General features: G+C 39.7%; 2 protein-coding genes across 5 annotated transcripts in view; both read left to right on the top strand.

Moving 5' to 3' along the window:
* The window catches only part of CDC16 (cell division cycle 16), a 32,149-nt gene extending 30,042 nt beyond the window's left edge, over nucleotides 1-2,107 (top strand). For both annotated transcript variants that reach the window (XM_014944212.1, XM_014944211.1), the window contains exon 18: nucleotides 490-2,107. In XM_014944212.1, coding sequence (XP_014799698.1) covers nucleotides 490-755 — 266 coding nt within the window. In that variant the 3' untranslated portion in view covers nucleotides 756-2,107. The remainder of the gene's footprint in view (nucleotides 1-489) is intronic.
* A 3,102-nt stretch (nucleotides 2,108-5,209) lies between these two features.
* Nucleotides 5,210-21,014, top strand: part of UPF3A (UPF3 regulator of nonsense transcripts homolog A (yeast)) — a 32,023-nt gene continuing 16,218 nt past the window's right edge. For all 3 annotated transcript variants that reach the window (XM_014944178.1, XM_014944180.1, XM_014944179.1), the window contains exons 1-5: nucleotides 5,210-5,458; nucleotides 7,416-7,522; nucleotides 15,298-15,404; nucleotides 17,361-17,459; nucleotides 17,555-17,665. In XM_014944178.1, the coding sequence (XP_014799664.1) occupies nucleotides 5,228-5,458; nucleotides 7,416-7,522; nucleotides 15,298-15,404; nucleotides 17,361-17,459; nucleotides 17,555-17,665 (655 nt within the window). In that variant the 5' untranslated portion in view covers nucleotides 5,210-5,227. The remainder of the gene's footprint in view (nucleotides 5,459-7,415; nucleotides 7,523-15,297; nucleotides 15,405-17,360; nucleotides 17,460-17,554; nucleotides 17,666-21,014) is intronic.

Raw genomic sequence — 21,014 nt, 5'->3', positions numbered from 1 at the left:
CACAGTTGATGTCCTGTCAAGCACGTTAATGAGGCTGAAGCCAGTAAAAGCCATCTGTGCTCTATTGCTTTTCCTGCAGACTGTTTTTTATACAGTTGAAGCAGATGTTTCTTCTCACTGTTGTCTTGCTCCATATGTAGTTGCTTAGCACATCTGGAAGAACCATGCAGCTGTGTGATATGCATTAATGCGAACCATGCTGTGTGAAATTACACAACAAAAAAAAAGCCTCTTAGAGAATTGGGAAGGGAATTGGCAATTATTTCTCATAACAGATCTTTGAATCTGAGTTGTAATTCTTACATTATGCTTTTTTCAAAAAGGAGGCTGCTGGGTTTTTTCAGAACTCTATTCAGCCATTAAGCAGCGACAGCTCCCTGTTAGTCTGAAAGCAGAGAATCCGAGTAGCTTCTGGATGTTACTTTCTTTGAGATACATTTATGAGAGTGTTCACTTGGAATAAACTCACGGTTTGACTTTTTTTCCTAGGAACAGAGATCAAAGACAAATTAAGATGTTATGACTTTGATGTACACACAATGAAGACATTAAAGAACATCATTTCACCTCCCTGGGATTTCAGAGAATTTGACATAGAAAGACAAACCCTGGATGAAAGTGGCATAGTAACATTAGAGACGTCACATCAAAGGAAAAGTACAGATACTAGCCGCCCATTGGAAGAAACTTTTGAGATTGAAATGAATGAAAGTGATATGATGTTAGAAACATCCATGTCAGACCACAGTACGTGACCATAAATGCTGGCAGAGAGCTCGTTTTGTCTAAGTGTAATTTGTTTGTTTTAGCATTTTTGTTATGGTGTTATACTTTCAAGAATTTGCTATTTTTATATGAATTCAACTACTACTCTGTACTTAACACCAGAGAAATAATGCTTGCCTTAAGGATGATTAAAAAGTATACACGATGGACTATTTCTAGAAAATTAATCATACATGATGAAGTAAAAAATAAATTCACTTTTTTAAAAAATTGTTTACCGATCCATGTGTCTGCCATCAATAAGACTGTGAAGGTTTAAAAATAGCACTTGACATGGAACCGTTAACAATGTTGTAAAATTGAATAGCCAGTCTAATGTGGTATTATTGTGGCTTCTGAGTTGTCATCCTGTCTGTGAGGAATGCTTTCCTAGTGAATAGACCAAAAGAATCCATGAAGTTTTATACTTACTACTTACTAAATGCGTATTCTTTTAAGTAGCAATTACAGTGGCTTTGCATCATTTGACATACATGAAATTGATGACAAAGCTTTAAATTGATGACAAAGCATGCTACTATGTTATACTTTAATTAATTTCAGTTCTTTATCATTATTCTCTTATTGTATTACTGAAACGTCATTTAAGAGTCATTTTTGGTAAGCTGACTAGACAACAAACTTGAAGGGTGTAAACATTAAGATAAATCAGCCTTACATGCAATTAGTGTTACAATGAAGTTGTAAGCCACAGCGTGCTACTGTAGGGACCACAGTCATTCACTTCACACGTAGGTGTTTTGTCAATGCAAAGGATTAACTGAATAATACACGTACACGGTTTTTACAAGTCTCTGAAGTGTGGTATTTGTAAATGTCGTTGTTTCACTGAAAAATGAAGAAGTAAAGCGTATGCTTCTGAAACAGCAGCAGTGATTTGTCCAGGCACTAAACAGGACAGGTCTGTTTGCCTTCTTAGCATGAGTGTTGAACGTATTTTGTGTAAATTTTTCCCTTCCCTGCTCTTCTTGCCTTTTCCACATCTGTCACTGTGTGGGGCTTAAAATTAAAAACTTAACGCTACAAGCTGTCATACTTTCTTCTGTGACTTGCAGCTAAGTTGGGGCATTTACTGTTAAAAATAGATTTGCTAAAGTTTAGCAGTCCGGACTTTAGTGTGAAGTACTTCAGAACTCAAGAACTAGCATTTTTTTCTGTAGACAGATATTTCATGAAACAGAAAAACATTTTGTTTTAGTCAGCAAAATAAAATCATTGGTCTAAAATGTAATTTCTGCACTGTATCTCAGTACATGTGTGTTAACATTTAAACGTGTTTACAATTATACTTTTCACATAAAACATGTACGTTTGGTTGTGATATCATTTTCATCTACTTTATTGGGGCAGGGTATAAAAAAACCTGACATATTAGCGCAATTCATGAAATCTTTTCTATACCATTTTTTGGCACTTTATGTAACTAAGAGGAGACAAGGGCTGAATCCAAGTACTTGTACTGAAACCTTGCTGTCTTTTTGCTTTCCAGCAGTCCATCTTTTTTTGATCTAATAGTCCTTTTAACTTTAGGACGGACAGATGTTTACTTTTAATTTTGCCAATGAATGAGTATCAAAGGATGGGCTGATACTGTTATCTTTTGAGTGTAATTTTGTATAGAGTTTTACATAAACTGGAAAAAGTAAACTACTACTTCTCATCCCACTTCATCTGTCTCATGGCTTGTTGAGTTCTCAGTGGCCAGGTTTTGAGTCCTAAGGAATATACGCTTAGTAGACATCACTACGTGGAAGAAATGGGTAGGTGAGAAGGCCTTTGTTTCTCACTAGCCAATCTGAGATACCTGCTCATGAATCAAAATGCTAATATTCCATTTTCTTCTGTTTTGCCTTCTTATTCGCTTGCTGCGCTGCTCAGATGGGTTTTTTTGCTGTGACTGATGATGTCTTCATTCTTTGCCTCTTGTCCTGATAGCGCTCTTGTGAATCCCATCTGCATCAGGGAGGCTTCATCACGTCAATGCAGGCCACATACACAGTTTGAATCCAGGGTATGGGCTGTTTTCCACGTGTCTGTGCGTTACTGAACATGACCTCCCGAGACACACCTGCACTTTAAAATTCAAGGGTATTGAGTGAGGAAAAGCTCAGGGAAAAGTCTCAACTCAATACCAATCCCGTATTTTCTTAGACATTAGAAAGTAAGGTGAATGAAAATGTCTTACTTCTTAGTTCTAAAGCACTTTGCCCAAAGTTGCATGTTGTCTTGAAAAACATGGGGTGAGCCATGAATCTTAAGTGGAAAAGTCTTTATCCAAGCAGAGTGTGGGAAAAATGAATCATTTGGGAAGTGTGCATGTTTCTTGGCCGGTGCCGGGTCTCTTTACTTCAGCGTGGCTGGGTAAAAAGTTCATAGAGTTTTGTTTTTTTTTCCTTTGGCATCTGGCAGTTTGCGTGTAGTTCAGGTGACTTCTTATGTTAGAGGTAAACCAGAGATTTTTCCTGGGCACACTACAAGACTCTGGCCAGTTAAGACCCTATAAGGAGTGGGTCTCAACAGCTGCTGTATCCTTTAAAGGATCTTTTAGGAGCTATTTTTACATCTGCACTTATATATCCTGGATGATTGTAACCAAGAAGACCATCTCATGGATGAAGTGACAGCAAAGGTTTCTTGCTGCACACAGAGCAGCCAGGTAGCTATCACCACAGATTCTCAAAGAGCTCAACAACCTTTTCTTTATAATATCCTTATTATTTTTTTTTTAATCCAGCATAGGTAAATCTAGTTTTCTAGTAGGACATTATGGCAATTTCTACATGGAGACAGGCAAAAAAAGTCTTCCAGCAAATCAGGCCTTTTGTCTAATACCAGGCATGGATACAAGCCTTGGATTGTTTCCTTTTTCTATGTTATTACTATTTTCACTGACAAAATAACGTAGAAGATTGATAAAAGTTAGTATTTCTTCCTGTGTTGTCCAGTTATGATCTGATGGTATGCCAGCTCTGGTAACAGTACTGGTTTGTAGTATGCCTGCCCTGCCCACTTAACCCCCGTGCTACGTCCTCAGTTGTGTTAATACAAATGTTTTATGTGGTTATGTTGTGAACCAAATCAGGGAACTGTTCCAGCATTTAAAAATCTTTATCATCTGGCCAATTCTCAGGTTCAAAGCCAGCAAACTGCTGCTGTGTTGGCGTAGTCAGTAGGACAGAGTGGTAGGGGTGGGAAGAAACGGATGGAATAGTGAGAACAGGCATTGCTATAAAGGCAGCATATCATGATGCTGGGCTTTGGCAGGTATCTGCTCGAGGTTTTTTGGCTGGCTGTTGCTGTCCTTCATTTTATTGGTATTTAAAGTTACCTAGAAAGAACCATATTTCTAGATTGTGAATGACTTTTCCTGGATGTCAGAGGAATTCTTGAGCTGACTTGGCTTGGCTCCCAGCCCTTGAGGCAGCTACAATTAGGTTAGAGCTCACCCAGGAATTTCAAGAAACTTTTTGGACCTTGACATTGCAAAATGTGTCGATTGCAACCTAAGGCTGAATAAGCCTTGATCTGATTGATGGATCAGTACTTCCAGACCAGCCACCTGGAAGACCAATTTCCCCTGGGGGACACAATTCAGGGACACTCTGCAGGTGAGAGCTTATTCTGAAGCTGTATCACTACATACTTCCCACGTTCTTGTCCTTATTCTGCTCATTGCTGGTGCCCTTCTCAGGAACTTGTCACTGCCAGAGACTGGACTGTGGGACAGTCCAACTCTAAAACCATTCTACGTCCGTATTCAATGTGTTTCGCTTATACGTTAGGATAAACCAGATGCCATCTCCCAGTACTTCACAAAAGCAGAAGACAGTAAGATGTGAGGCTTTGTGGCAGGAAAACAGCAGTTGAATTTGGGGGGGGCAGTCAGAAAGGCAGGGAGACACCCACCAGAAAAACTCTTAGGTTTCCTGCACAGCCTGGGAAGCTGAGGCTGGCGCTGACCCTGCTCTGCTGGGCTGACAAGATGCTCCCCGCAGCCCAAGACTCATGATCTGATGTAAGTAATGAGCAATGGCCTCTTTTCCCACCGTTTTCTCCCCAGGACCTGGCTAGCTTTCAGCCGCCACATCCCTGAGGCGGCTGTGCCCACCCTGCCGTAGGGGGCTGAGGCAAGGCCACAGCAGAAGGTCTCAAGGCTACCAGGTGCTGGGGGGCCACCAGGGAAGGGAAACGGACACATTTCCCTCCCCTCCCCTGCCAACCAGCACAGCTCCAACTCTGAGCTCCCTGACAGTCTGCCCCCGCCATCAGGGAGGCTGGGGACGAGGGGCTCCACCGCCTCCCCTCAGCCTCCACCGCTGACGGGTTGGAGCGGAGGACCCCCCCTCAACCACTCCCCCAACTCTCGCGAGATCCCGCCAGGCCAACGGCCAGTTTACGCGAGATTTCGTGCCCGGCTGCGGGCGGCAGCGGCGGCGGCTCCATGCGGTCGGAGCGGGAGGCCGGGCCGGGGCCGATGCGGGGCGGCGGCCGTGACCAGTGGCCCACGGATATCCCGCTGCGACGGGAGTCGCCTCGCCGCGACCCGGACCCTTCGCCAAACCCGCCGCCGCCGCCGCCGCCTACTTCTTCCCCCCCCTCCCCGCTGCCGCCGCCGCCGCTTCACCCGGCGCCGGGGAAACAGCGCGAGGAGAAAAAAACGGCCCTGAGCAAAGTGAGGGGGCGCGAGCGCAGCCGGGGGCGGGGGGGCGTGACGGGGAGGGGGATGTGAGGCGGGGATGGGGCCGGTGAGGGCTGTGGTGGGAGATGTCAGGGGATCAGTGAGGAGCATGGGGCAGGTAGGCCCTGTTCACAGAACGGTTGGAGATGGAAGGGACCTTAAAGGCCATCGGGTTCCAACTCCCCACCACCACCCCCCTACCCACACCTCCTCCCACTAGGCCACGTTCCAGGGACCGAGTCTCCTTTCAGGAGGCTGTGGTCCTCAAGCGGGTGTTTCTGCAGAATGAGGGGGTTTGTTCGCTGGAGCGTTTCGCGGTGCCCAGCAGCAGGGTCTGGGGGTTTGCCGGCCTTTTAACCTTCCGTTCCCCAGAAACCCAAGGTTGGATGCTGCTGTGGCAAAGCAGCTCCAGCAGGGACATGAGCACTTCTCCCTCCCTGGCTTTGAGCACTTTTCGAAGAATACTTATATAAATAAAGTACTTTGATAACTTGATTTATTCCCATTTTCTAAATTGGGAAGCTGAAGCACGGAAAACCACTATAACTTAAAGTTAAGCCACTTATATGCAGATATTGGCAAGAAATGGAAATAGATTGTCTGAAGCTTGATGGCCATTTTACTACTTTGAGTGCTGGCATCATTCAGTCCCAAAGGTTTCCGTATGGTTTCCCAGCCTTTTTTACTGGCCAGTTTACCTGAGTGTGGCAGGTTGGCTTTGGGTGGCTGCCAGACACCCCCACAACCACCAGCCACTCTCTCACTTCTTCCTCAGCAGGACAGGGGAAGAAAATAAGATGGAAAACTTGCTGGTCTCAGATAATGACAGGGAGATAACTTACAAATTGCCATCACAGGCGAAACAGACACAACTTGGAGAAAATTAATCTACTTTATTGCTAATTTAAAAAGAATAAAGTGAGAGTGAGTGTCCTCCCCCCTTCCCTCCCAGGCCCTACTTCCCCTGCCCTCAAGCAGTGCAGGGGGATGTGGAATAGGGGTTGCAGACAGGACATAGCAACTCCTCTTTGCTGCTTCTTCCTCATCACACTCTTCCCCTGCTCCAGTGTAAGGTGCCTGCTGTGGGGTACAGCCCTTCATGAACTGCTCCAGCAGGAGTCCCTCCCAAATCTTGCGGTTGTTCATGAGCTGCTGCAGGGTGGGTCTTCTCCATGGGCTGCAGTCCTCCAGATAAACCTGCTCCAGCGTGGCCTCTCGCTGGGCTGCAGCTTCCTTCAGGCAAGAGGGCAGCCTGACTCGCCATGGTCTCCTCCAAGGGAATCTCTGCATCTCTGCTCCAGCAGCTGGAGCACCACCTCCCCTCCTTCTTCTTTCACCTTGGTGTCTGCAGGGCTGTTTCTCATTCCTTTCTTCTCCTTACTCCTTTGTCTGTTGTGCAGCCTTTCCTGTCCTTTCTTGAATACCTTTTCTCACAGGTGCCACTGTCTTGGCTGCGGGGCTCAGCTGTGCCCTGTGGTGGGTTCATTGGAGCTGGCTGGAAACTGGCTGTGTCTGGCACAGGGCAGAGGCTGCCCTGGAGCCTGTGCTGCCAGCACCTGGGCACATGAACCTAATACACTAAGATGCTGTTGTAATAAGAGACTTAAAATTTAGTTTAAATAATTTTAAAAAGAGATACTGTAAAAATTTTGTGTAGTCAATATCTGTTTTTTAGTCGTTAAAATATTTTGTTATTGGCTAAATTGCAATGGGTCTCGAGCTCTTCATCAGAATATTTCAGTTACCCTATCATTTTGCAATGTTAGCAGAAACCGAGATAGGGAAATTGTTCCATCTGTCAGCAAGTCCAAGAAGGTGAATCACTAGGGGGGTAATGCTCCAGTTGAAGTTCCCAATTTGAGGAAGAGCTTTTAGAGTAATATGATTTGTTGAGTCTCTTTCTACAGCATTCAGATCAAAGTTAAATCTCTGTTTTCTTTTATGTATGCAGGTAGTTATTCGACGGCTTCCTCCTTGTCTAACCAAGGAGCAACTGGAGGAACAGCTACATCCTCTACCTGCTCATGATTATTTTGAGTTTTGCACTGCTGATCCCAGGTGAGGATGAGCAGTTTGTGTAGGTTTTCAGGTGCTTAAGACCTAATTAAGGTATTTTGGTTATACCGAATAATGTATTTTTCCCATCAAGCCCTTTTTGTTAGTTTTGTTAGTTACTTAAAATATTTGTGAAAACCTGGATACATATGCAGAGGCAATGCATTCCCTCCCTTTTCTTTTACACCAGTGATTTTAAAAAGAATTTTTTTGTGTATGAATAAGATATAATTTTATTTGAAACCCTGATATTTCTTTTAAGTTTCACTAGTAAAATGCAACAGGCTGTTTATCATAAAGAGTCAACCGAGAGCAAATACCACAAAAGTTTTTTCATTGGTGCCATTTGAGCTTAGTTTCTTTGTTTACTTACATGTTTTTGTATTTATTGCATACAGTTTTTCAAATAATCCAGTTCTATTCACTTTTGTCTCATTCAAAACTAAAAAAAAAAAAGAGATAGTGGTTGATTTAAAATGGATCAGACTTGCTATTACATTTATATGATTTACCCAGTATCACAGTGGTAAAATACAATTCTTTTTCAAACAAAACAACATCCATAAGAGAAGGAACTTAACCATTAAAATAAACAAAATACCCTGTATGCTACATCTGCATGTGTTCTGAAAAACTAAAGCTTCAGCTTTTCTGGCAGAACTACAAGGGATGTGAAATTAGGAAAGAGGAGAGTTTAGTCTACTTGAAAGTCTTTGTTGTTACGTTTTTCTTCTGAATCTCATCATCCTTATTTGCAAATGTGTCTCTTTAAGGCTTCTGTTCCAGCTATTTATCTGATAAGGGGGAAATACCAGAGGCAAACCAAAAATTCTGTGAAGAAGAGTGTCTCTGTCTTTAGTGTGTTTAGCTGCACAAATGCCAGGAAGCATTTAAAAAAATTATGATTTCGATGTTCTAGAACAATTTTTGGCACAAGAATTTAGGGAGTCAGACATCTTAGAAAAGATAAGACACTGACAACAGTTGTACGTATAAAATTTCATTTTTCTGTCCGCTTTTATGTGATGAAATTTGGAGTACTCAAAATGCTGTCCATTCATTTAATTGTATCCATGTCACTCCTGAAAGGTACTGTGTTTTTTCTCTCATGCTGTGTTATTCATCATGCACTTTCATGTAGCTAGGGATAGAACATACATATATATATAAAAGTTTGTTAGATCACATATATGATAGTAGTTCATTCTGGTAGAGGGATAAGGACAGGCTTAACACAATTTCAGTGTTCGTTTGCCTTGAAGAGCAGATCTTAGTGATTAAAAATAACAAGAAGTGATGTAAATAAAGCTGTATTTCTTACATTGTTTTGCTACTAGACTTGAAGGTGCAGCAAGCAAAGAAACACGTTTTTCCAACCTTTTTTTTTGGAACAGTAACATCTCTGGTACATGTTACTTGGATTGTCAGTTTCCTTGAGCCTTGTAATAAAGTAATGGTCGGGGAGAAAACTCTTCCTCCTCACTTTCAGATTCCTGTTTTCTTCTGCCTTCGCAAATTTAAACTCTCTGGAAAACAGTATTTTCATACAAGTTTAAATTTTTCAGCATGACCTGTTTTATATTCACTTTTTTTTTTTACTTCATCTTGCTTCTTAAAAATTATGCTTTCGTACAAAAGATGCACTTTTTCAGAATGGATTTGTCGTTACAAAGTTTGGATGGCTACAACTTTTTTCAGCAAACTACGAAGTTTAAACAGGCATTTAGCTGCAGTTGTACAGAGTATTGTCTTGACTGGTTATTTGTTCTTTGAATGGCCTGGGCTCGCTTTGCTCCCTTTGTTTGAATGCTGACACGTACCCGTGTACATCTGTTTATGATTTAACTCTTTACATGTTCACACACTCTAGAATATACAGTAAACTTTCAGAAATTGTAAACTAGAGACAAGATTAATACAGTGAGTCTTAGTCTCCTCTTACCCAGTGGAGATAAGGATATCCTCTGCTGAGTATAAAAAATGGTGCTGCAGTAATCGGTCCTGTTATGGACAGTTCACAGAATTTCAGGAAAACCCTTCTGGATGTGTCTTCGTGCCATTCCAGCTGTCAGGAAGAGCTACAGAGCAAAGTGGGTATGTTCTCTCTAAAGTGCCTTCTGTCTTTGATCAGCTTTTCTCTATCCTGTACCATGTGCATAGTGGTACCCAATCCAAAGAATTCAGTGATGACAAAAACATGGGAAGATAAAAAGCAAATGTCATGTTACCTAACAAGAATAATTTGGAGAAGCTGCTCAGTGAAGAGGATCTGTTTGTTGGAAAGAGAAATGGGCATACAAATGTTTTGATGCAGAAGCAGGCAGATTTGCCTTAAAAGCTGTAAAATCTCGGTTTAACCCCATCCTGCATAACTCTAGATAACAGAAGTTTCTAAGAGCACATCCAGATTTCTTCAGCTGGGGTACAGACTCTTTTTTTTTTTCCACAAAACGCTCTGTTTAACTATAGAACCCCTTGTCAGAAATTAATGCCAGAAACTTTTCAGGAGCAGTTAGACAAACACTTATTTAGACAAATATTTATCTATGAAAACTCATTAAACACAAGGATACAAGCTTGCATTACAAAGTTCCTAGGCTGCAAGTAGCCAAAATGATATAGTAGGTGAAGTGTCGGTGTGTAGCTTCTCCTTTTTAATAAACTTTCTAATCATTCTGTACTAGTTGCTGTTGGAGAGAGGACTAGAGAGGGCTAACTACAGCTCTTTCTACATTTTTATTTCCAAGGTCATCTCACCCTAGAGGACAAAACAAACAAGATGTGCATATCAACTCCTTTCTCTGTTTTTGCAGTCTAAAGATTGTCTTTAAGTTTTCAATGTCTTACTACAGGCAAGCTATAAAACTTCTTAAAATTTCGTTGGATTCAGTAATGTCATTATTTTGTAACACTTGTTCAATTGCATCCATTTCAGTAAAATCATTTCAGAAAATGACTGTTGCATTGTGTTTTGTTCATTTTTTCAGATTCATCTGATTCACTACATTACGTTTATTCTCTTTTGTACGTTAACATCAAAATGCTGTTCCTGTGACTGATTCTGCGGCCTTTTGGGATGTTTGTTGTAGCTGATAATGAAGACTCTGCCTTTCTGACAGTCTATCTTGTTCTCAGACTCCAAATACTACTTTTTCCAGACACTCTTTTTTTGTCTGCATGTACATGTTTCTGAGTCTTCTAAAACTTGAGTCAAGTGATTGAGCTGTGGCCTTACAGGATTTGAGTCATCCCTTGGGACTGGCACTGAATGCTAAAGCCAGTCAAGTAGTCGATGCCATGCCATGTGTCACGGGCAGCGATAAAGCTTCTTGCAAACAGAACTCCTTGTTTTCATAACTGCTTCCTGACATTTTACTCAGCATTATTGCAGGCAAATGGCATTAATGCTGCAAGACAGTACTATGCACACAGGAACTGCACCCCTGAAGGGGCAGTGTCTTTAGAGCTTCAAGGGAGCCACCCCTAGTATGTTCTGGATGGAGTGAGTCTGTCATCACAATTGCATAGTGTTTCTGCTTCTCTTCTGCTGGGCAAATTGTGCTCATTTATATCTGTAAAAGGAAAGGCTGAGTTAATTTAAAATTATGCCAGTTCATTCCGCTGTGAATTACCACAGAAGGTTGAGAGACAAAAGGATAAAGGCCAGTGGATTTTAGCTTGATGTGACGATGTAGATGATGAGTTATCAGTTTGATCAAACATTATTATGCAATTTATGAATGGATGGAGGATTTTATTTAACACTCCAATATTTAGATGTAGAGATCTATATATACATGTAAATATATATGTTCGTATATATACATACACATCATGACTAATAAGTTGATAAGTATTTTTCCTAAGATGTGATGCTTGTTTTTATAGTTTACATGTTGTTTTCATTATATATAACTATTTAAAATTCCTTTCCTGTATGCCAGTCTTTTTGCACAGTTGTGTTAAAAGGTACTTTGTAGAAGAAATAAATGTATTTATTATTAAAATAACTATAAAAGTAAGGGCTTGAAGAGATGATAGACTAAGTATTACAGAAATATACATAACCTAGAAGACTGGATACCCTTGAATCCACAGCAGAAAACAAAGAAACAGTGTGTTACACTCCAAGGAACTGTGTACAGTCAGACTCGTCTGGGTTATTCCCATGGAGATTGCTCTAAGTGATGTCTCAGAGATGCCAACATGTGCAGTGCATCTGTCCAAAACATGGTACGGGTGGAAAGCAGCATTATAGACAGCAAACATATGGCAAAATAGAACCAGCTGTCTGATTATAAAACTAACTGTGCAGCCTCAAAAGTGAATTTCAAATCCTGAATGAAATCTATGCTGGTAGATACTTGAAAAAAAGGAGGAGGCACAGGGAATCCAGTGGCCATTCTGTGGGATTCAGCTGGAAGGCAAAATCCTGAAAAGCAAACGCTGTATTTTATCTAATAACTGCTGAATACAAAGTACAAAAGTAGAGCAGGAGTGTTTCTTTCTGGGAGAGGGTATTATCCACAGAGTGCTTGTGGCCCTGTGAAGCCTCATGATTCCTTTGATGCATGGTCACCCTGAGGAGTTGTCAGTGGAGAGGTGAAGAGGGAATCCAGGGAGGGGAGGAGCAGTTGGAAGTCAGGTGTCTGAAAATCAGAGTAAGAGACTGAGCCTGGAATGTATAAATGGCAGTCTGGAAAGCAGAGATTTAGAATTTACCTTGCAAATAAGAGATCCAGCAGAACAAAAGCATGTTTGTGCACAGTAGGATATTGATGTGCACACAGTAGCACAATAAAATAGGACTGTCTGTCCATGACTGTTGCTATGTATCGGGGTAGAAGGTTGTAGAAACATGGCTGTGACAATGCTTAACAATTACAGGATCCTTCTCTCATGGAGCCACTTCTACAGAGTTGGTTACTTACTAATAAATGCTTAATAACCCTATAAAATCATAGAATCATAGAATTGCCCAGGCCGGAAGGGACCTCCAAAGGTCATCTAGTCCAACCTCCCCGCAGTCAGCAGGGACACCCCCAACTAGACCAGGTTGCCCAGGGCCTCGTCGAGCCTCTCCTTGAATATCTCCAGGGAAGGGGCCTCAACCACCTCCCTGGGCAACCTGTTCCAGTGCTCCACCACCCTCACAGTAAAGAACCCTCTCCTAATCTCCAAAATGTTTCTCTGTTTCCAAAGATACTCACTCTGATAAGCCTAAACTGAAAATGTTAAAAAATTATTATATCGTGTACCAGGAAAAGATTGTGTTGCCAAAGCAGACGAAACAGATGGCGTTGGTGTACAAGCTAAAGGAAGCAAGGAAGGAATAAGTCTTTGTATTTTCAGTTCTGTTTCATGACGGTTATGTGTCCAGCCATAAGGTTCAAAGTTACTGCAGAAAAAAAATAAAATCCAACTATATGATGTTTGCTGTGCACTGAGACAGAGAAGTGCCACAATAATGTAGCGGCTGGGACACTTACCTGTCTCCCAGTCCGATCTATGGAAAGTCTTAATATTTTACAAAAAACTAAAGATGGATAAAACACTGAAATAGTTGTTTAGACTAGGAACCGAAACTCGGTTTCTCAATCTCAGATAATAATAAGTTGGCTGAAAAATAGCACTTCCTTCAGATTCCTGGTTTTCTCTTGTGAATCTTCAGCATTTCAAGTGTGTAATCGCATCAGTCTGTAGTATCAGGCCTCATTTAATTTAAATGTCAAGGAACATGAAATGTAGCAATAGTCCTGTTACTATTGACATGTCCTTTTACTATTTCATGACAGAGAGGGAAGTTTACTTCCTTCCAGTAGTTACCCTTCCTTCCACTAGTTATCAGAGACTTCTTCACTGTTCCAGCCATTAGGCAGCACACAGACATTTCGTCCAGCACAGCTATAGATTGCCACAATAAAATTTCCTCCTTTACAACCTTTTTAAAATATATTTTTTTTTAACTGTATGTAATTATGAAAAGTTTTACATTTATTTTTTTTTCCTTTAAAACTGATGAGAAGGAAGCTAGCTTGTTTTGTCTGCTGCTTTTGCATCTTGGTAGTCACTCCACAGCCACCCTCGAGATACCTTGTGTTGCACGTGCAGACTGGAGGTTTGCAAATCTGATCACAGAGGATTCTTCGAGGTTTGCAGAACCCCATGACAAAACACAACCCACGTGCCACCATGTTCATTTGGTCAAGCTGTTCTAGAGGTGGCTTGCAAATGGTCCATAGCTGTGTGGCATCTTTATAGGCTGTAGTGTCTTTCAGCACTGCTTCCTGCCAGCAGCATAGCCCTAGCCATGCCCTAACAGGCATTTTTGTGGTTGCCTGCTTACAGTTCACTGAATGCTCTTCCCATCCTAGAATATCAACATACAGTGAGTATGTATGGATGAGATAGCTCTTCTTTAGAATGAGAAGGTTTGTCCTCTGCATGCTGTAGAAACATTCCATAGCAGATATTTTCAAAACATCTAAATGCAAAAAGTCCTCTGTTTTTTTTTCAAACATTTCTCCTGGCTACAATTTCAAACACAGATTTGATGGGTTTAGAAAATCATTGGTTTGTTATTGTCAGCACTGCTTTTTATGGTCACCTTCAAACACCCAAAGTGGAATCCATGTGGATGCACATTTGAAAAAGAAAAAATTGTTTGGTTTGTTATGACTGTGTTGCTTTGGGCTGCCACGTATATCCTGTGATCCAACCCTTTTTTTTTCTCTCTTTCTCACTCATTGTGAAATCTGATTCTGAAATAGCTATGAGATTGAAATACAGTTGCAACTGTGTGTGTTTATTGTCTCCTGCTGCTGGTGGTGAGTTTGAAGACAGGCCATGTGTGGCAACAGTATTATGAACATAGGTATTTTGAAGTTATGGGCTTGTGTTCAGATACATTCAGAAAACCTGGCGTAATGCATGGCCATCACTGAAGGCAGTTGAAGCCAGACTGATTTATATCACAGTTGCAGGGTTTAAAGCATGTGTTTGCCATGACTCAAAATAACTTAGCTGATGGGTGGAAATTCATTGAATCACCTCAGTTTCATTGTGGTTGGTGGTGTGCCAACCCTGAAGTTTTTATTTGACACATTAAACGTTTACCCTTGCAGTGGAATCTGTCTTTTAGGTAAGTACCTGTTCTTTCTCTTGCTAGAACTGCTTTGGATTTTCACAGTAATTGTTCTTCACAACTACATTTTGCATATATATTGATACACATGTATATCACATGGAGTTTATTTATTTGTATATAATTCAGTGGATTACCTTGCCAATTATTAGGCTATTTAAGTTTTCTTAAAGGTGGAAATCTTTTTAAATACAGTGACAGCTTGGCAACTGCCCTTTCACTGGGAGCTTTTACTTACCTTCTGTTTCAGCAACAGAAGCCTTTCTTAGCATGACCAAGAAGTTCCCCAAAAGCACTGCTGTTATTCATACCTCTTAAATCATTAAATACTAGGCTTAAAGCTTTGATCTTGCACAGTGGAAGCATATGCTTTGCAATTTTGGGAGACACAACAAACTAGCAATATTTGTTTCAGTTCAGAATAAATTTCACAGTTGCATCCAAGAACTTGGTTGTTCAGCTGTTTTTTGTCATATTTGTAATTAGATATGTACAGGTAAACACTTTGATATGCATGTTTAGGGTAGCCATTTCTCAAAGACGATGAGAATTGCAGTGTGATCCTTCTAGTTTTACTTTTATAGTCTGGAACAGAATAGTAAATAACAGAAAATACGATTGTTTCTTGTTGCAGCCTTTATCCTCATCTCTACTCAAGAGCATACATTAACTTTAGAAATCCTGAGGACATCCTTCTTTTTAGAGATCGCTTTGATGGCTATGTCTTCATTGACAGTAAAGGTTGGACTAATTTGTAAGATACTAAGTGTGTATAGATACATATACCATTTTAGAACATTATTTACTTCCCCTTGTGGTAATTTTGCCAGGTGATTTTTTTCTCAATATATAGTTAATTACATAAAAGTCTGTTGAAATCTAGCACTTAAGAGATAATGAAGTGCAAAATATATTTGTCCATGCAGTCTTGCTTGTCTATGTGGTGTGCATGCTTTATGTGTATTTTCATACCCTACGCAATACACTATAAAGGTCCTGTTAAGATAATTATCTTATGCAAGTTTCACAATTCATCCCAGCAGTAACTGAACACATTGCAAACATGAATCGTTACGTTTTCAGTGAGTTTCTGTGAGAGAAAGTTGTGCCACTTACTCCCATTTTGAAAAAGCAAGACAAAAACTCGACTTCATCATTTTAGTTGCCCACTTTGAGATATGCACAGCTTGACTTTTTAGAGCATTTGCAGACATCTTGATTTGAGTTCCAAGAACAAAAGTGACAAAATTGGTTTCCATCTTTAAAATGTTCAGTCTGCAAAAGGTTGCCCTACAGTAAAGAAAAACTGTAATGTAGATATAGCATGAAACTGTCATAGCCAAGAAATGGTGCTTTCCCTGTAGCAGTTCCTTTCCTCATTCACTCATACCTTCTCTAAAAAATTGCATGGGTTGTATAAAACAGACATAGATTTGTTGGTTTCTTGCATAGACACTGTCTGTTCTGTACACTCGGTGTTGCAGAGATCCTGCAAAAAGTAGTCCTGTCCACTCTTACTGGAGAGTTGATCTCCAAAGGAGCTGTCTGTCAAACTAAAAAATTCCTCTTCAGCATTTCCTCCCCGAGATATTTTATAGGCTTCTAAATTAATCAGATTTGGATGGATTTTCCTAGAGAAATGCATTCCTTGCAGTGTGTGATTCCAAGATTTCAAATTCTGGGTCTTTTAGATGAAAAACTAGAAAGAAACTGTTTTTGTGATTCTGCCAAGGCTTCACTTTGCCTAAATTAAGCACATCTTTCAGCGTTAGCTGGACTGAAGCCAGAATATTCTGTACATTGCAAAAATAAGCTTGGACAGTTTGACATGGTTGGTTGTGCAAATAGAGCGCAAGTTTTGATGAAAGGTGCCCTCTGGTGAGGCTTGTGGTGGCATTGCCTTTATGAGGCTAGAATTAAAGCAGGGATGACTAGGTTCAAGAAGGTTAACAAATGTTCTAGCAGATAGAAGCCAGGTTTTCAGTGGACTTGAGCAAAGTGTAATCTTGAACCTCCTGCAAGAGGAAACTAGGTAAAATTCCAAAGCTACACATGGTACTGAGTCCAGTCCAAAAAAGTATCCAGTATTTAAGGCAGAATTCAAAACAAAAAATCCATGCCAGTAAACACAGGCAAGAAGCTGCGTAATCCATCATAAACAGAAAAAAAAAGAAGTTTCACTGAATTCTACATGCTGAGTTTTGCAGTTTTGGTTCTGAAAGAAAATGGTATGTTTTATTATTGCATATTACGCAGCATTATTTTTTTTTAAGCATTTTGGCAACAAAACTTTACAGATTCATTGCCAAGTGGTGCTTATTGCTTGTCAGGCTGAGGTTTTGTATAATTTTTTCTAATCAATGAATATCTGTGAAGAATTAAAAGGGAATTATAAATGTTAATGCAAGAATTTTATTGTGCAATAGTAGTCATCTTCATTTTGACAGTCTTTGTTAGCATGTCTAAAAAGTATTTAATGTTTATATATAACTAGAATATAAATGTATTTTGTTTTGAGTCTAAAATACTGCTACATATAATTTTTCATTAGAAGTTTAGGGTGGGATTGTAGAAACATTCACTTATGATTTCAAGTAAGACTGCCCAACTGCCCAAGTTTCAAGCGTTTTGAAGATCTCACTTGAATGTAGGGAATGTTTCTCTCCCTTCAAAAATTAAGCATTGATCTTTTTTAAGGTTTGGAGTATCCTGCAGTGGTTGAGTTTGCTCCATTCCAGAAGATTTCAAAAAAGAAGCTGAAGAAGAAAGATGCTAAAGCCGGGAGCATTGAAGACGGTAAACATATTTTATTGGCATCACAGTGGAAAATAGATTCCATTTCTGTCATGCATTGCAAAGTATTAACATAATTCAATAATTTTTCTTCACAGATCCAGAATATAGGAAATTTTTAGAGAGTTATTGTGCTGATGAAGAGAAAATCTGTGCCAATCCTGAGATTCTTTTGGGAGAGATTGAGGCCAAAACAAGGGAACTCATTGGTCTGTTTTCTTGATTTTTCTTATTATTGAGAACATGAAATACCTTACTTTTATATCTTTATGATATTACCTGCAAGAGCTGACCTGTTCAGACTAATGGATTGAGATTATTGCAGTTAAATTTCATTATCTAGCAGTTATAGTAGCAGGAAACACCCCACCAACTCTTTTAAGTCTCTGCATAGAATCACTTGATTTCACTGGAAGTTTTGCCTGCTGAGTGGCTACAGAAATGGGTCCTTAATACTTCTGAATATTTGCAGATGTATTAAAAAACAGCAGATTTATTTTTAAAAGATAAAATAGTGGGATACTTAACAATTGGTCCCTGATATTAGCTGTTTTCTTGTGAAACATGAAATGATTTCTCTTTGTTCTCACAGTCAAGATGCTGCAAAAGCTTTGAAAGTGAGGCAACACCTTGTTTTCCATACGCATGTGGTGTGACTGTCACAGTTTCAGGGGGAATCTTTAGTAAGAACAGCACTGAAATCTTCAATGCCAGGATGCAGTTTTCAGGATGACATGGAGTATTGAAGTGCTGCATCTCCAAGTGACAACATGCAGAATTCATTCCCTAGGTGTGACAATTGAGTAGGAAAAAAAAACCAAACCCAACCTTTGGTATTATTTCTTTACAGTGTAAAAGTAGCCATCTCTTTTGATTAGAATCATAGATTAGAATCACAGAATAGAATCAATTTAGGTTGGAAAAGATCCTTAAGATCATTGAGTCTAATCGTAAACCTAACACGGCAAAGTCCACCTCTTACCCATGTCCCTCAGCACTCGATCTACACGTCCTTTAAATACCTCCAGGGATGGTGACTCAACCACTTTCCTGGGCAGCCTGTTCCAATGCCTTACAACCCTTGTGGTGAAGAATTTTTTCCTAATATCCAATCTAAACCTCCCCTGGCACAACTTGAGGCCATTTCCTCCCATCCTGTCACTTGTTACTGCTGTTTGTCTGTTTGCCCCTACCTGTGACAAGCATTTCTGTAGTGGCATTACTTCTTATTCATATACATAAATTAACAGTTGACTGAAGAGATTTGGAACTTAAACAGTTTAGAGGAAGTGGAAATGCTAGAAGCATGGACATTGAGATAATTCTGTTATCAATAGAACTTGTTTGTTGCTTTTCTAGATAAGGAGACAACTTGAGGCCATTTCCTCCCATCCTGTCACTTGTTACTGCTGTTTGTCTGTTTGCCCCTACCTGTGACAAGCATTTCTGTAGTGGCATTACTTATTATTCATATACATAAATTAACAGTTGACTGAAGAGATTTGGAACTTAAACAGGTTAGAGGAAGTGGAAATGCAAGAAGCATGGACATTTAGATAATTCTGTTATCAATAAAACTTGTTTGTTGCTTTTCTAGATAGGGAATTTCGCCAACAATTTTTATTTACCCCAAATCTTCCCTAATATTTGACAGTCAAAAAAAAGGTGAAAATTTTCTAAGAAGTTTACAATTTACAATTTACAAAAAGTTTACAATTTCAAGAAAGATTTATTAACTTAAAAATATTCTATCAATGAAAACTATTAGTCTTGAGAGTTGCTGATTTTTGAGTAACGATATTGGCTGAAGGCAGCTTTACATTAGAAATTTTAATGTTTTGCTTATGTTAATTCACAGGAAATCAAAATAGTTGCTTTATTTTTTCTGCTATTCAGAACTGTGGCCGTTGCTATCAATATACAAAACAAGATTACTTCAGTGAATAGCTGAAGTAATAGGAATTTATAGGAAAATTATGCAAGGTTTTAGTTGTATGTCTGGTTTCAAAGGCGTTACTCCTGCTGAAGTCAATGGAAGGACATGCCCAGGACTTTGTTGGCAGAATTGGCCCTCACGCTTAGCATTTCTCTGGGTAGTGTTACTGTGGAGAGCAAGATAAAATACAAAAGTTATCACTGACACAGACCTTCATTTTGTAATTTATTTTCTTTTAAAATGTCTTAAACATTTTAAGAGAAAACTCTTAGATTTTTACTTGCAGTAAGGCCCATAAGTAAGATGGGCAAGATGCAGGTTTGATAAACATTCTCTTTTGCCCTCCTCTTTTGATAGTACTCATCACACTGCCTTTCTCCCTTGAACTTCAAGTTACAATTTCTGATGAAACCTGTTGCATCACAGCCTTAGTCATGACTCAGGTCACGTTCTGTACTCTTGAGTACAGCTTATCCTTTACCTGGTCCCTCCAGTTACAATTTGTGATCACTTTCAGTATGTAAAAGTGCCCAGAGGTGGACACTTCTCAGGCAGAGGAACTTAGAGGAGCAGGAGAGAGAGGCAGAGCTGCAGAGCTGAGAGACTGGTAGGGAAGGTGCTGGGAACCTAAAAAATGTCAAAAATTTTGGGCAGCTGGGAGAGAGAGGTGTGGGGTAGCATGGGGATTAGAGATAGAGGGAGGAAGATCACAAATCAAGAATCTTTTTTTGGTTGTTGCTTTTGAACAGTGATACTTGCTAAAAATAAATATTGAATACTATCAAGCCTTCCATTCATAACTGCCTAACAGGGTTTTATTATTAATGAATGGGTAGCCCACAGGATATCACACTTTCAAGGCAAAAATATTCAAATATTTTTGGGATATGAATTGTGTCTAGATTTTGGCTACGCCATTTCAAATTTGATGACAACTTTTTTTATTTCTTCCTTTTATTTTTTTTCTTCCAAATCTTGTCATGCATTCCAGTAGTGACATTTTCTTCTGGTTTGAGGAAGAATCCTATACATAACTGTAGAGCAATTTCTAGTAGTAAACATTTTGTGTAACACTATCCTGGGACATCTAAGACTGATAAAATTTGTTGTAACTGCTCACAGGTGTGAGTACATGAATTCAATTTTGAATTCAGTACTGACAGTCATGAATGCTATCTATACACGATACAGGATTTGATTATGTTCAAGTTTTTGTAGAATTTGGGGATAGTTCAGGCAGGTGACTTAGGCTAGATTTCGGAGTATGGAGATGGCTCTGTAACATAAGAATGACTGTGTGATCCAGTAGATTATGCATTTTATTTGTTATTTGGGAAGCCAGAGTTTTATTGAATCTGCTGATACTTTGCTACGTAATGTAACCTGGGACAAACCACTTATATCTTATTCACTCTGTCTTCCCCCGGGAGGAGAATGCTAAATGGTAGTTAAATGGAAATGTCGTATGAGAATGAAAATGTTTCCTTCATGATGTACTTTGAAATCTGGGATTGAAAAGTGCTATGTGAGATTACAGTAATGTGAATGAGCAGCAATATAGCTAGGTTTTGATGTACAAAATGGAAATGTAGTAATAGATTCTGAACACATTTCTTTCCTTT

The sequence above is a fragment of the Calidris pugnax genome, unplaced genomic scaffold (assembly GCF_001431845.1).
Source record: "Calidris pugnax isolate Ruff unplaced genomic scaffold, ASM143184v1 scaffold69, whole genome shotgun sequence".
In the NCBI taxonomy this organism is placed as follows: domain Eukaryota; kingdom Metazoa; phylum Chordata; class Aves; order Charadriiformes; family Scolopacidae; genus Calidris; species Calidris pugnax.
The sequence above is the reverse complement of the archived record's forward strand: the minus strand, read 5'-3'. Positions and strand labels throughout refer to the sequence as shown.